The sequence below is a fragment of the Lycium ferocissimum genome, chromosome 11, assembly GCF_029784015.1.
Source record: "Lycium ferocissimum isolate CSIRO_LF1 chromosome 11, AGI_CSIRO_Lferr_CH_V1, whole genome shotgun sequence".
Lineage (NCBI taxonomy): Eukaryota > Viridiplantae > Streptophyta > Magnoliopsida > Solanales > Solanaceae > Lycium > Lycium ferocissimum.
Window position 1 is genome coordinate 47,438,015 of NC_081352.1, and position 15,948 is coordinate 47,453,962.

The window sequence follows — 15,948 nt, forward strand, 5'->3', positions numbered from 1 at the left end:
TTGTTATAAACTTCATGGTAACACCGGGTTGATATATTTTTATTCGTTTACTTATTGCTTTTGTTTATTGAAAATGACTTTCAGTATAAAATCTGGAAAAACAGAATTGGTCCAATTGGATATGCTACTGTTTATATCTAGAATAGGCATTTTCTTGTAAGTAGTAAGTTTATTCCAAACATATGGTCGTCTCCTGAAAATAAAAACTCCGTCAAATAGTATATTACAAAAAGAAGGTTTCCGAATATCATGCTAAGAATAGCTAGAATTTTCATAAGAAGATGTCATTCGTTTGATGAGAAATAAAAAGAAATATCAAAAATTCATTTGATGAGAAATAAAAAAAATAAAAAAATAAAAAATTCGAGTGGCTGAAGCTGAAGTAGCTACTTTCGAATTAACGGAAAGAAAAGAAACTACTTCGACCATTTCCAATTTACCTTTCTTCCAATTTTTAAAAAGGTCAACCAACAAAAAAAAGGCATTCTCCATTCCAGAGGGAAAAAGCTGTAAAAGGGTGCAAAAGAAAACTGAGATAATAAGCATGTGCATTAAGAAGCATGATGATTATGATTAGATTTCAATTCAATAAACAAATAAAGATCCCTTAATAATCAAATTCCCTAATCAAATGTCTTTTTGTCATTATGCAAAGGCTCAATTTTCTGACTGATTTGCAAATCAAACAAACATGAGGGACCCCAGGGCTCAGCACTTTATTAAAGTCCACCTTATATTAATCTGGCCTAATCATTGTTCAAAATTGTCACCTTATTATAGTTTCACTAGTTCAATTAATAGAGTTTAAGCTCGATTTATTTCAAGATTAATCAAGCAGAGCAGTGATATGTGTTATTTTTATGTAATCCATAGGTTACATCATACATGTTTGAGTCGTGAATTAATGACTAATGTAGGTATAATATCTATATTATACTTTTTCCTAAACCATACATGAATGTGATGATTCATCTAAAACTCGATAGAAAACAAAGATTAAGAACATTGCACAGGTGAATATCACAGGACTCGATATTATATTTTTCCCAACTAGTCTGAGGTACCATTGTGAAATCAAATTAGATAGGAACCCAATAAAGAGATCAGTAAATTTTAAAGGAAAAAAAAAAAAAAAGATACAGAAGTTGAAGTGAATGGAAAAATGTAAAACGAAAAAAAGATAAACAAATAAAATTTTGGGATAAGAGTATTTTAGGTCCCTAAATTATTGATGAATTCTGATCTTAGTCCTTGTAATATTTGACTAAGCGCATTTAACCTTCAATTTAATTGAAATATGCACTTTTGATCTCTTTGCTTGTGAATTTACAAATTTACTAGAATTATTTACTGTTCTAACATTTAATGATCTATATTTGTTAAGCTTGTATTGTTACTTCATATATGTCATATATGTGAGTAATATAGTTTTAAAAATAATCACAATATAATATATTTCTTACATATAGAGACCAAAAATATACATGTTAATTAATTAAATGTTAAATACGTTGATTGTTAGTCATATCACAAGAATTAAAATTAAAATTTATCAAAAGGCTCAAGCATAAAAGCTGTTTATTCCTATAAGTTTAGCATAAAAGCTGTTTATTCCAATAAGTTTAGTATACGCGACAAAGATAGAACCTTACGATTTAACATCTATATTGCCCTGTCTCTCTTCATTGTCGGGTAATCACTTTTCTAAAGCATTACACAAAGTATAAAAAGCTATCTGTCATTTCTGACTTCCTTGAATGCTTTACTACTTTGATACAGTTTTGCATTACTACTCTATAGATACAGTTTTGCATTTCTAGCTCCCCACATATGCATTCTAAGTAGGCGTTTGGCCATAGGATTTGGAAGAGTGATTTCAGTCTTTTAATTTTAAATCAGTGTTTGTTTATAAAATCTGCATAAATTTTAAATTTCAACTTCATATTATGATTTCAAATTCCAAATTCTTTAAAAAGTAGGATTTGAGATTTCAAGTTGTGATTCAATTTTCTTAAAATGTAAAACTTGACAAATATTTTTATATTTTGTAAAAAAGATTCATAAGTTGGTAGATATATTTTTTAAATGTAAAACTTGACTCAAAGTAACAATGTTGGTTCGTCTTCTCGGTCATCTGATCAGAAATGCATGCTCGAAGTGAAGAACTCATGTTAATTTCCTTTTTATTGAACTAAAGTTCGATCAGTAGATGTTGTATTATTTAGAAATGTCTTCTAGTAGCGTGTTAACTTTGTTATGAACTATGGTTTGCTCATTTGGTAAGATTGTATAAGAATTGGAAAAGTTTTGATAATTTTCACAACTTGTAGGGTTTTCATGTTTATGAAAAAAAAAAATATATAACTTAAGAAATTCAAATTGTATGTTCAAACAAAACTTCAACTTCAAATCAACTTGATTTCAAACCATATCCAAACAGGGCCTAAAAGTATACAATATTAGTAGTTTTACCAATTAGTTAATCCCACATTTGTAGTTGAGGCATAGCAACTATTATAAATTGTTGCAATTTGATATAACGTGTTCAAGATTTAAGATTTATGAGTCTGATATAAGTCAACAGTTCACATGATATTAAGCCAATCAATTACGAGAACTCTCCTCGCGATTAAGAAGGAACAGAATAAGTAGTCTTTGCCTCAAATTAAGTATAGGGATCATTTTATCCATCAGATTGTCACGAATTGAGCTACTAGTAATTAACTCAAATCGTGAACAACTCAACAAAAGGAACAAAGGGACAGAAGAGAATAGAAGAATTTAGGAAGAAGATTGATTTTCATATATTAAAAGCTTTTAAAATCATATCATTTTGAAAGGCATATTTTTTTTCGAAAGTACTTTTTGGTGAGATGCAGTTTGTGTTTGACTAATCAATTTGAACGAGTAGCATTTAATATTTGGCCGTGCTTTTAAAAAGTACCTCTAAGTGTATTTTTAGGAGAAAGCTACTTTGTTTAGCTTCTGAAGAACAGTTTCTACTACTCCTCAGAAACATTTATTTTTTCTTAAAAATTTGGCCAAATACCTCATTTTTTAAAAATAAGTCATTTTTGAAAGGAAAAAAACACTTTTGACCTCCCAAAAGCTTGGACAAACAGGTATATTACAAACCAACTAATGAAGGACGGTAACTTGAACGTGTAATGTGATACATGTCCTATTAGTTACAAGGAAATGAAAATTACGAGGGGACTAATGCAAAAACTCAAAGACACAATTCTGAAAATAAAGAGCTTAAGCGATCATAATGCTAACTTCTTGCATTTTTTTGTGCGGATTGCCCTTCAAAGGCACTGGTGTTTAATTTTTGCCGCTCAAATTGGTGATTTTTAATTTTTGCCCTTCGCCTAATATCCCGAGGTTTTGGATTCGAACCCCAGCTCATAAAAAAATAAAAATAAAAAATGCAAGGCAGAGGTTTATAGCAAAGTTAGGTCTATTCGGGCAAAAGTTAGGCCTTAAGGCAAACTTTTGCCCAAAATTAGGCCTAACCGGGCAAAAGTTAAGCCTTAAGACAGAGGTTTGTAAAATTCCAACTAAGTAAAAAGAGAAAAAAAAAAAAAAAAAAAAAGGCCTGAAGGCTAAGGCAGAATTTTCCTTCGACTCTGCCTTGCCAATTTTTATTTTTATTTTTGATTGAGTGGGGGGTTCGAACCCGAAACCAAATTTTTTTAGCGAAGGATAAAAAATTAAAGACCACCAATTTGAGGGACAAAAATTAAAGACCACTGCCTTTGATGAGAATTTTTATTTTTATTTTTGACTGAGCGGGGAGTTCGAACCCGAAACCGAAATTTTTTTAGCGAAGGACAAAAAATTAAAGACCAGTGCCTTAGAAGGACAATCGTGCAAGTTACCCAACTTCTTGTGCTTCACTTAACATGGGCCAAAAGATAATTTACCTGATGTGGGCTTATATCATGACACATTTCCTCCGACCACCCACCCTCTCCAGAATCTCCAAATAAGAAAGAAAAATTGGTGAGATGTTATCCTTTTGTTTCTAGTAATTTGACAAGTTATACCCCACCACCACTACGTTAGTGATTGAAGCTTATTAAACTACTACTACTACTAACATGAGCAAAAATAATAATTTATCAAACTCAGTTGAAGAAGCTTTGTTCGGAGTTTTCAGGGCTGGAGAAAGTAATGCAAGAACGGTTAGCAGTGCTCTATTTATTAGAGATTTTATAAAATGTAATCCAATGACATATTTAATGTCAAATAATATTTGTATATCAAGATGGAACAATTACAACAATTACAATTTTTTGGAAAAAGTTATTATTTAGAAATTTTACCATCATATAATTCATAAAATATTTTCATATAAAAATATATTTATACATAAAATTATGCAAAATCGATCTAACGTAAAACTTTTCACATAAATATCAAATTTGTATCACCAATAACATATTTCAAATCAAATTGTTTTACAAGTAAATTTTTATCAATCCGATCTAACGTGTGAAATCTTGCATAAGTATCAAAAATCTTATATATTAAACTTTCTATATATATACTAATAAACTGTTCACACTTCTTTAGAAAAAGTTGTAATTTAGAAATTTTACCATCATAATTCATAAAATATTTCATATCAAAATATATTTATACACAAAATTATGCAAAACCTATCTACCGTGAAACTTTTAACAAATATCAAATATGTATAACCCATAACATATTTCATATCAAACTGTTTTATAAGCAAATTTTATCAGTCCGATTTAACGAGAGAAATATTACATAAGTATCTCAAAAGTGTAAGGATCTAAAATTCAAATCAATCGATCACTTCTATATATTCAATCACTTTCACTTTCCACTTTTTCTTAGCTTTTGCAACAATGGCATCGGCAGAGAGAAAGGTTACTCAAAGAAGCTTCTGATCCCTTACACGTTATGCTGAAACGAAGACAAAAATCAACAAATCATCCAAACCACCTACCTCTTAAAACCTTAGAGATTTGAGGGGGATAGAAAAATGAATTATGGAATAGGAGGTAGTTACTGTTAGAAGATGACCACGCTTATGTCGATTTCAAACAAATGTGGACATTTTGATAGGGAAGTGAAAGTGACTGTTTCGGGACCAAAGAGGCAGAAGGTTGTGAAATTGACTGAGGATGCAGATCTAAGAGTTAAGCCACTTAACTAACTACACATGTCTATGATTAGATGTTCTAAATAAGTCTCAGACTATAGTGATTTAATGGTGATGTATTTCGATTGATTGATAGTATTATATTTTGATTTAGCTAATTGATGTCTTAAATACATGATGATGATTTTGGAGTAAAAAAGGGATCAAAAAATGTGAGAAAAAGATTACACGAAACAACAAAATAGTTTGTATTAGTTGGGTGAAGATTTGGGGCATTCACAGTAGTACTAGTCTTTGGGAACCTGTGTTGCACATTAGTCCCTTGGCATTATTATAAAATTTCTACATATTTAAAAAGTCTTTAAGTTATAAAATAGAAGATGTTGAAATTAGAATATCAATTTAACCATTTGAATTTTATTCATTAAACAAAATTCATAATAGCGGGACAAAGTATGTTTCTAGAAAGAAATATCTAATGCTAATTAAGATATTATATCCTTTAATGATATGAATATGTTAATGAACTCTTGCTCAAGATTTAATAAATTCATGTAAATATCTTTTGTGCATGCTTATCCATTAAAAATTCCTAGTGATCCACCAAATTTTTTTGTGCTAATTGAACTTAGTGGTCCTCTGTGAGTTGCGGAAATCATGCTTGTCTTTTAGCGATTCACTAGTATATTTTGTCCAACTTCTGATGCAGACGTTATTTTTTCACACAAGTTAAATAACGGCATAAAATAGTCTTATCTGTGCAAATCAACCAAAATTATATAAATTTAATTTGCACATATAACATCATTTTAAATTTGCATAAGGACATTTACTGAGACATACAAAATAACTCATATTTACAATAACATACAGTATTATTTTACTTTCAAAACATACCAACAAATTTCACATGATCTATAAAACCTTCAAAATTCTATCATTGTTCTTTCTTATTCAATTACTGTTTAAGTTCTAAAATATATTGATATTCAAAATTTGACTTGTTGAGCTGAATTTATCCGTCATGTTGTATTTAAACTTCGAATATGAAAGAAAAATTATGGAAACCCACTATTGTTGTATTTGGGCTTCAATTTTCGGAATTGTCACATTTCTTATTTGAAGTCGATTGAAATTTTGAAAAATATCTTTCATGGTGTGGTTGAGATTAAATAGTGAAACTCATATGAGATTGATGATAATTGGGGTGAATTTCAAACAAGTCTGAAGCTGAAATTCGAATTTGCAGGATTAAAAATACTTTTAATTGAGTGTTGTTCCAAGTGTTTTGAGTATATTTTGATGAGCTTATACCTCAAATTTGAGACAATTTGGTTTAGATTAGGTGAGGCTTTAGATCAAATTTCAAATTGAAGTCAGAGGTTGAAGAAGAACAGTGACATGTATGTCGCATGTATATAACTTGTATGTCGTGTGTTTATCACTTGTATATTATATGTATGTAATGTGTATGCCATGTATATTATGTTAATACACATGACATACAAATAATCATATCCAACTGATTTACAACAAACAAACAAAATCTCATTTTTTTTTTTTAATGCAAACAATCGCAAACATGGGTTCTCAGATTCACACTACGAGATACAACAATGGAATTTGAATTTCAATTTGTACCAAAACGTCAACTTCGATTTTCAGCTCAGTAACTCCAAGATCAACTAACTTTTCAAACACGTTCATACGTAAGGATCTCAAATGACACATTCAAGTATACAGTGATAGGGAGAGAATGATGGAATTGGGGGAGAGAGAAAAAGAATTGGGAAGAGTGAGAGGGATAAATTTTACCAAAACTGAAATTAAAGATCTAGTGGTTGGCTTAAATTGCAACAATAATGAAAATTCTTCTTATAAATGATGATTATTTGAAGATATCTATACATAATGTAATTAGAGTTCCTAAATCATCATGTGATGTAAAATATCAAAATGCATATGTCCTATTTGGGTTGGGCTGAATATCAGGTCCGACACTTCTTCATTTTTTGTTCTAAAGTTGGGCAGAATGAAAATGCATTTTTATGTCCTGAGTACCATGAGACGCAGGGCAAATGAAGGATGTATAAACAACCTGAACATCAGTTCTCCTAACGTTTTAAGTTGTACTAGTGTCCGTACCCGCGCGATGCGCAGTTGTAATAAATTACAGTAATAGTCATATCCTATTTTAGTATCATATCTAATTGCTTCAAGTTTGAAATTGAGATTTTTGCACAGATCACAATTTTTTCTTTATAAGTTATTATACTCCTCTTATACGTGAAAAAAAAAACTTTGAAATTATTTTTATAGCGATTATATTATATAAATATTATTTTCAATTATTTAACTATTTCAATCTATAAAAATATTCTTTGAGAAAAATCTACTCTAATATTTAAGACTTTCCAAATGTACATTATCTTTGGGGTTGGACCTAAAATCATACATATTCTTTCACATGGAGCACTAAAAGTACATTATGTTTGCATAAGTGGTGCACTTTTAGTCAAACTCTCAAATATTTTTTTAGAAATTTAACGGAAAAGAACAAAAATGCCCCTGAACTTTTAGAAAAGGTATAAAAATACCCTTTATTCATCTATTTTGCTAAAACTACCCCTCAATTCAACTTTTTGGCGCATTTATTCCCTTTGATTAACAGACAACACTAATTTTTTTTAAAAAATAAATAAATTACGCATGACATTTTATTACTGAAAATTTGATTTATTTTTTTTAAAAAGAAATCTGAAAAATCGTTATTTGTAGAATAAGGAAAATAATTTTTCAAAACCCTTTTTTTAAAAAAACAAATGTAGTAAGCCTTTTATATATATAAAAGATAAAAATAAAAACAGAATTGGATTTTCATTAACACATGTGGAATTTTTTTAAATTTGGAAAACTTTTTTTTAACCGGTGGAAACCCCATTTTTTTAGAAAATTCAATTTTTAAATCTGAAAAACTGATTGTTTTTTAAGTAAAATGTGCAAAACTAATACTCCATAATTTTCTTCCAGATTTAAAAAAAGACAGTTTTCTATTTTTTTTTTTTAACACAGTTTTTCCATAAAAAAAATTCATTTTTTCAGATTTTTATAAAAATCCAGTTTTTCAAATTTTTAAAAAAAAATTAGCGTTATCCGTTAGTCTAAGAACATAAATCAGCTAAAAAGTTGAATTGAGGGATAGTTTTAACAAAATAGATGAATAAAGAGTATTTTTATACCTTTTCTGAAAGTTCAGGGGCATTTTTGCCCTTTTTCGTTATATTATAAAAAAGATATTTGAGAGTTTAACTAAAAGTGCACCACTTATGCAAACATAATATACAAAATGATACATATTATATACAAAATGATACATACCTTAGTGATTCATATTTTATACAGTTTCTATATATTACAGATAGGTACTGATACATATTTTATACACAAATGACACATATTATATACAAAAATCGCCTCAAACATTTTTGTGTTTGGGTTTTTATTTGAAAATTGTCTTATTTAAGTTTTGGCTAATGGATGAGATTAGTTTAGTGGGTATAATTTGAGTTTAGAAGAATTGTGGCCACCGGATGGAATTAGTTTCACCCGACCGGGCAATTATGTCCTTTCCCCCTTTTTTTTTTTCATTGAATCCGAAGGGTGATTTTCACAGCTCTCCACTTTTAGGCTACTGTCTGAAATATAATGTACGTTTTTAATGTAACTCACAAATAGTGAGATAACTTACAATAATAACGTACACCATCTCCTTATTCTTCCTCCTCCTCCTCTTCTCTTTTATTTCTTCTGCAAATGTTTGACATAAGAATGAGAAATAGGGAAGTTATGGAACAAAAATTGGGACGAGTACCAAATTATTGCCACTTGAAGACAACAGATCCAAAATATGTTTTCCTCCAAATTAAAAAACTAATTGTTTCATATGAAGAATCTCTTCATAAAAACCTACGATAAATGAACAATAATATCTTGCAATTTCACCGACAGCAGTTCGATTTATATAAGTTTTGCATCATTTTGACAAATCCAAAATAGCTTACATAACTTGATGAAATCCTATATACAAATAAAAGAACTTTATTGTTGAAGATTCTACGTGTAATAAATAATTAATGAAATAAGGAAACAGCTATTGAGGTTGACTTTAGAGTTTAGAAGTATAAACATAATTGGGGAAGCCCTTCACGGGCTTCAATACTGTACAAACAATAGGAAGAAGTATATGTTAAAGGATCCTATGGGAATTTTTTATTTTATTTTATTGAGGCTTGTTAGCTTGTTAGGGTATTATCTTGCATAACTTTTCCAGGTGACAGTGATTTAGTTCACCATCAAATTTATGGAGTAGTCTAGTAATATTAATATGGTAATCTTTATATAATAAGTTTGAATTAGATTCTCATTTATCTTCTTTTTATTATTTTCTACCATCTAATAGATTTTTTTTGAAAGAAAAAAGACTTTAATCGTACTTTGTTTCTTGAACTAAGCTGATCAAGGTGGTTATTTGAGCTTGTGCATTTAGTTTTATCATTAACTCGTGTCTCCCTGATACATCGACAAGCTGATTTGTGAGAGTCGTATACCAACAAAATGTAGTACTAAAAATTTAAGGAAGCGGAAAGCAGGTGCATGCATGTTCCATCAAGTACAGTTATTTATTCAGTTCATTTATAACGTGGTAAAATTAATTCTCATTTGAACAGTTCACACTAGAAACGATTATTTTGGTACTAAGTACGCTGCATTCACGGGCACCATAAAAAGTCAAACCAGTCATTGTTCAAAAGATATAGTCAGCATTAACTAATTCTGCTACCAAAATTGAAATCTGAATAAGATACTCCTTTTTTTTCTTTTTTTTCTTTTTTCTTTTTTCTCTTGCAATTTGGCCAAGAAGGGTAAAAGAGAAGATTTTTTGAAACTTATGACACTAATAAACAAGTCATAATTTTATGGCTATAAAACTTTTGAATTTTATCGATAATTATTGTAGTGGTGTGGTAAAGACTGCTTTATCCTTAATTGAAGTTCTTCATTTCGAGTTATGAGTATGAAATTGCCTTTGTTTTAGGAGCGCTTTATCCCTCAATACAAGATTTTCCGATGCAAATATAAATTTAATCAGATTCCATAGCCGATACCGAAACATCAAATATCAAGCGAATAAAAAAAAAAATCAGACTTGAAACTTTGACTTGAACATTCCCAAATTTACGAAAAAAACTTTTCATTAATGATAAAATTTAAAATGTTTTTAAGAAAATAATAAATTTACATAAATGAGAAATGGAGGGAGTACTACATTTATATAATTGTTTATTTATTTAAGCGGCAAATAGAGGAATAGTGAGGCACGTTAGTTCCTGGTCAGTTGTCACCGTCCACGGTTCACAGCCGCGTCCAACTACCAACCGAATAAGGGTTTCTTCTGTAGTTTTTTCCACTCTGTAATTCCGCAGTTCTCGTTTATCACAATTATATTAATTTCCCAATAGTTAATACAGGAGAAAACGACAAGAGTGGTCCCTCATCTTTTGTAGTAGATTCAAAATAGTCCCTTAAGTATCAATTAAACAGTTTTGATCCTTTAAGTTTGACGTAAAGTTAGTACTTTTGATCTCCGTCAATTATTTACCAAACTCTTATTGTTAAATGTTATTGGAATTGTGGAGAAAATACTTAAACTAGAAACATTAGAAATTTTCGTCATAATTTCATCAACCGCAACTCCAGACACAAAAAATTACAGAAATTGCACCTCAAAAAGTTGTTCATGACTTTTGAAATAGACCGAAAATAACATAAACTACAAAATCTCTACTTCCAAATGTGAGTTCCGGTTACTCTCTCCGCCCCCATTTTAAGTATCTTAGTTTGACCAGACACAATATTTAAAGATAAATCATGTGGTCCTAAATTAAATATGTGTGTAATATAGTAAAATGTCATTTGAATCGGGTAACCCATATGAATTTTTTGTTTAGTTGGGTCTAGTTTAAATAGAGCGGGTTTAAAAATAAAATCGAATTATTTTGGAGATTTTCGTTGAGACAGGAGTATATTTGAAAATCTTAATGACGGGAGGGGTATTTTTGACCCAAATTTATAATGGAAGATATTATTAACCCTTTTCCCAAAATAAAGGGGTATTTTTGACCTTTTTCCAATTATAAAAAGAAACAATCTTTTTGAACCAGATAAAAAAAGAAAATAAAACACTTAAATTAGAACTGAAAGAATACATACATTCTTTTTCACAGTGCCAATTAACTTTAACAATAAGAGTTTTGTAAATATCCAGCAGAGACCAAAACTGCTCATTTTTGACAAACTCAAATAACCCAAACTTCTCAAGTGATACTTAATAGACTATTATAAACCTACTATTATATATAAGGGACCATTTTAATCATTTTCTCGTCAACACAGAAATACAGTCTTCAGTTTCTCCTAAACTAAAGCTCTCCCCACACACTCTCTGTGAAAACTACTTTACCTTTGCCTCTACGCAATTAATCACTCTCCCCCATTTCCCTCTTTCCCATATCTTTCTTCTCTCTCAAAACCCCAAATTTCAGCTCTTTTTTTGCTGCTCATATGCTTGTGTTCTCTTTATTATCCCGGTATTAATCCCGGGCAATACAAATCATCAATACCCAACTCACTTTTTTCCCCAAGAAAATGCAACCACAAGTTCATCAACCCTCTAACACAACCCACCAAACCCTTGACCAAATCAACCAACTCCTCACTCATCTCCTCCCCTTTTCACTTTCCATCAAATCCTTCACTTCACGTTGGCAAGTTCTCCGTTCGAAACTCGCTACTGTTAAATCCCTTTTAACGGAAATCTCTGACTCACCTCACTGGTCTGAAAACGAGCTTCTCCCAACCCTACTTCCGAACCTGCTGTCTATCTTGCTTCGGGTCCAGACCTTATGTGAACAATGCTCTGACCCGGAAAAGATTCCGGGTAAACTGTTAATGCAGTCGGATCTTGATATGGGTTCGGGTTGGTTGACTAAACAGATTCAACATCTTGATCTTCTTTGTCGTTCTGGTGTGTTACGTCAATCTACTGCTATTGTACTTTCACACCCTGATAGAAACTCTAGTAAAGACGATTTAGTCCTTTTTATTAGAGATGTGTTTACGAGAATTCAGATTGGTGGTATCGAGTTTAAGAAAAAGGCTTTGGAGTCACTCATACAGTTGCTTAACGAAGATGAGAAATCAGCTGGTTTAGTTGCTAAAGAAGGACATGTTGGGTATTTAATTAATTTACTTGATGTTAATATGGATTGTTATATACGTGAACAGGCGGTTTTCGCGGTATCAACGCTTGTTTATTTGAGTGAACAATCTAGGAAATGTGTGTTTGAAGAAGGTGGTTTAGGTCCTTTATTAAGGATTATTGAGTCTGGTTCGGTTATTATGAAGGAAAAAGCTGTTTTAGCTGTTGAGTGTATTACAAATGACCCTGAAAATGCTTGGGCTATATCAGCTTATGGTGGGGTTTCTGTACTTCTTGATTTAATTAAATCCGGGTCGATTTCAGCTCAAATTCATGGTGTTGGGGCTTTAAAAAATGTTTCTACTAATGAAGATGTTCGTATTGCATTAGCTGAAGAAGGTGGAATACCTGTTCTTTTACAGTTAATGGTTTCGGGGAGAGCTTTAATTCAAGAAAAGGCGGCGAATTGCATTGCGATTTTAGCTTCATCTGGTGAGTATTACAGGGATTTGTTAATTCAAGAAAAGGGGTTACAAAGATTGCTTCATTTGCTACATGAATCATCTAGTCCTGATACGTTAGAATACGTTTTACGTGCAATTCATTCGTTATCGTCTTCTGATTGTGCGTCGAGGATACTTTCGTCGTATACCACGTTTAGTGTTCAGTTAGCTGAGCTTATAAAACATGGTAGCTTAATGTTACAGTATATATCAGCTTCATTACTTGCAAATGTATCCATTAGTGATGAAAAGAAGAGGGCTATTGCTGGTTGCATTCCCTCTTTGGTGAAGCTGATGGAATCAGCTAAACCAGATGGGTTGCAAGAAGTGGCGACGAATGCGTTGGTTTCGTTGTTGACTGTGAAATCGAATAGGAAGGAATTGGTTAAGGATGAGAAGAGTGTGATGAGGTTGGTACAAATGTTGGATGGGAAGAATGATGTGGTGTCGAAGAAGTTTCCGGTGGCGGTTGTGGCCGCGATCATGGCGGGAGGGAGCCAGGGTTGTAGGAAGCGGTTAGTGGAAGCCGGAGCATACGCGCATTTGCAGAAGCTGGCGGACGGGGAGGTTGCCGGAGCTAAGAAGGCATTGCAGAGACTTTCAGGGAATAGGTTGAAGAGCATATTCACAAGGACATGGAGTAATTAGCTAAGCTACTAACCCCAGCCAACAAAAGGTAATTTTTCCATAACATTTTTAATTATCTAGTTACAGTATTTACTTAGCAGTTTAGTTGTATCTTAACTTATTCCACATGGCATTAGTGGGTCCTAACGTTTACCGGTCAACAACATTCCAATTTGACATGCTAATGTAGTACTATTTTCTTTAATTTGCCTTCCATTTTTGAAGACTAGAATGCCCATGCTCATGCGCTTGAATTAATTTGCTTAACATTGTGTTTAGGTACACATCCTTTGTTAAACCAGAAGATCAGTTTGAAACATAGATGTTCTAGTTTAAGAGATTTCAACTTCTTTGTCTAGTGGCTCATACTCATTATAGTTCTTGATCCCCCTTCCCCTCCAAAAGAGAAACAAGAGAGTATTTTGGGCTTCTTTTACTCAAAAAAAGTAATGATTTTGTAAGACTATTTTTTCAACCGAATCATTTTAAGAGGAAGGGGGGAGCATGAGATGATGAGTTTTTAATATGAGTCCTAGGCCTAGTCAAATTTTCATATGTTCAAATGATACTACTTTCCTTGGACTAGTAGATTGTAGACAACTATCAAGATCAAGTCATTTGCCATTGAGTAAAAGTTGGTGGACTATAATTAGAATCCTGACTGTCCAACCTTAAGTAAGTACATTTTTCTCCTCTCTTTTGTGAAACACGCTAGACATGTTAATGCTTGCAATAGGCCAGGGTGAGTTGTGATAAATTTATTGGCAATCAAGTGGGGGCATGATTCTCAACTTTTATTATTCAGTCTTTGGATATGAATGGCATTGATGCCACTGCTTTGCTGGTTCATCATCTTATCAGAAGTATCTTGTTGTTAGATTTACTATTTCATTAACTGACTGGATTACACGTGATGAACATTAGTGCTACTTTAAGTACATTTTACTGTTAATTAGTTGCCTGGAAGTTTTTTCTTTTACTCACTAAATCCATTTTCCTGACATTATCGTACCTATGTTGCTTCCTGCAGGTGGTTGTTTGGATTTTTCCCAACTGTCAAATGTGGAAAACCACCTCATTTCCTTGCAAAAAAAAAAAACAAACAATCACTGCACACTCGGTAGTCGGTATACCCCAACTTTAACCTTATACTATATTTTCAATTATTAGAAAAAGAAAAGATGAAAAAAAAAAAAAGTTGAATTTATTCTAAACTATATAACACATGGCATGGATGCGGTTTTTAGGGAGTATCCTTGTTTGTTTATTTTTATTTTTTTTTATTTATTTAAATTTTCATGTTTATTTCACCATGTGAAGCTTTGTAAGTGAGTGATAGATAGTGCTTGCACCCGCACCCTTTTTTCAATCATCCTCATCGGTTGATATTGTATATTCAAAGGTTTGTTTATCTTGTAATGGCCAAGCCTACAAGCCTTAATTACAAAGTGTGCAACTTCTCTTAAATTTATCTTCTCTTTATTGGTACTTTGTGCTTTTCATATACTATTTGTTATTTACAACCTTTTGGTGCGGCTAGAATTATGGTCAGTTTGCCGGTTGTTTTTTACATTGTTAGAATATAGCTTATAATCCTCACATAAAGCTAAACTTTTAGGGCGGTTGTTGGAATAGATTCCTATATAATGCATTTGGTGAATTGTTTTATAGTCCCTTAATCATGCCAAGATAACATTTTGAGCTTAGTTTAATTCTTTGGGTGGTTGGTGCAAGTAAAAAGGGGTTTTAAAGTTTGTACACTTGGACTGAATGGAAACTTCTAATAGATTTTGGGGTTCCAAATTGAGTTCTACATTGTTGATAATGTGTTCTTGATCCGCAAATTTAGATAGGAAAAATTGGACAGCCATGATTATCGGGAATGAAAGAAGGATGGTCCCCATGTGCTCGCTTATGTAAGGAGGAAGCAACTGCGAAGCTGCAGAAGAAGGAAACTAATAAAGGCATATAAAATACATGGAGAGAAAAAGATAATGGAAAATCAGGACAATACAGGGGACCATTTACCATTTACAGCGACATCACATGGAAAGAGGGACTTGTGAAGACTAGAAAAATCAAATACATATAATGTCATATTCTATATGGTTAGATTGTCTATGGAAATGGTGGGACATACTCACATTCTATGTCTCTTCCAGTTCATTTCCCTACACCATCTCTCTCTTTCACATGCCCTGCCTGCCTAACTTGTCCCACCCCAACCCCCCACCGCTCACCCCACCTGAAATATGCAATTAGTATATTAGAAATGTTTAGGTAATTGTTTTTATTCGTTTCAAGTTTTACTAAATCCAGTGCTTCTACTGATAATAGTAGCAAGTATTCAAGGGGATAATACAAATAATCGAAATATGCATAAATTGAGTTGAAGTTTTGGTAGGCAAAGTTTCTCAGTTCCT

General features: G+C 31.8%; 1 protein-coding gene across 1 annotated transcript; it reads left to right on the plus strand.

Annotated features, from left to right (window-relative positions):
• Positions 1-11,607: 11,607 nt before the first annotated feature.
• On the plus strand, positions 11,608-15,013 carry LOC132035859 (protein ARABIDILLO 2). Its single transcript, XM_059425999.1, has 2 exons — positions 11,608-13,574; positions 14,556-15,013. The coding sequence occupies exon 1, from the start codon at positions 11,843-11,845 to the stop codon at positions 13,544-13,546; it is 1,704 nt and encodes a 567-aa protein (XP_059281982.1). The 5' UTR covers positions 11,608-11,842; the 3' UTR covers positions 13,547-13,574; positions 14,556-15,013.
• The last annotated feature ends 935 nt before the right edge of the window (positions 15,014-15,948 follow it).

Bases quoted from the DNA above. Each gene is read 5' to 3' on its own strand.
- LOC132035859 (XM_059425999.1), top strand. From the start codon at position 11,843: ATGCAACCACAAGTTCATCAACCCTCTAACACAACCCACCAAACCCTT.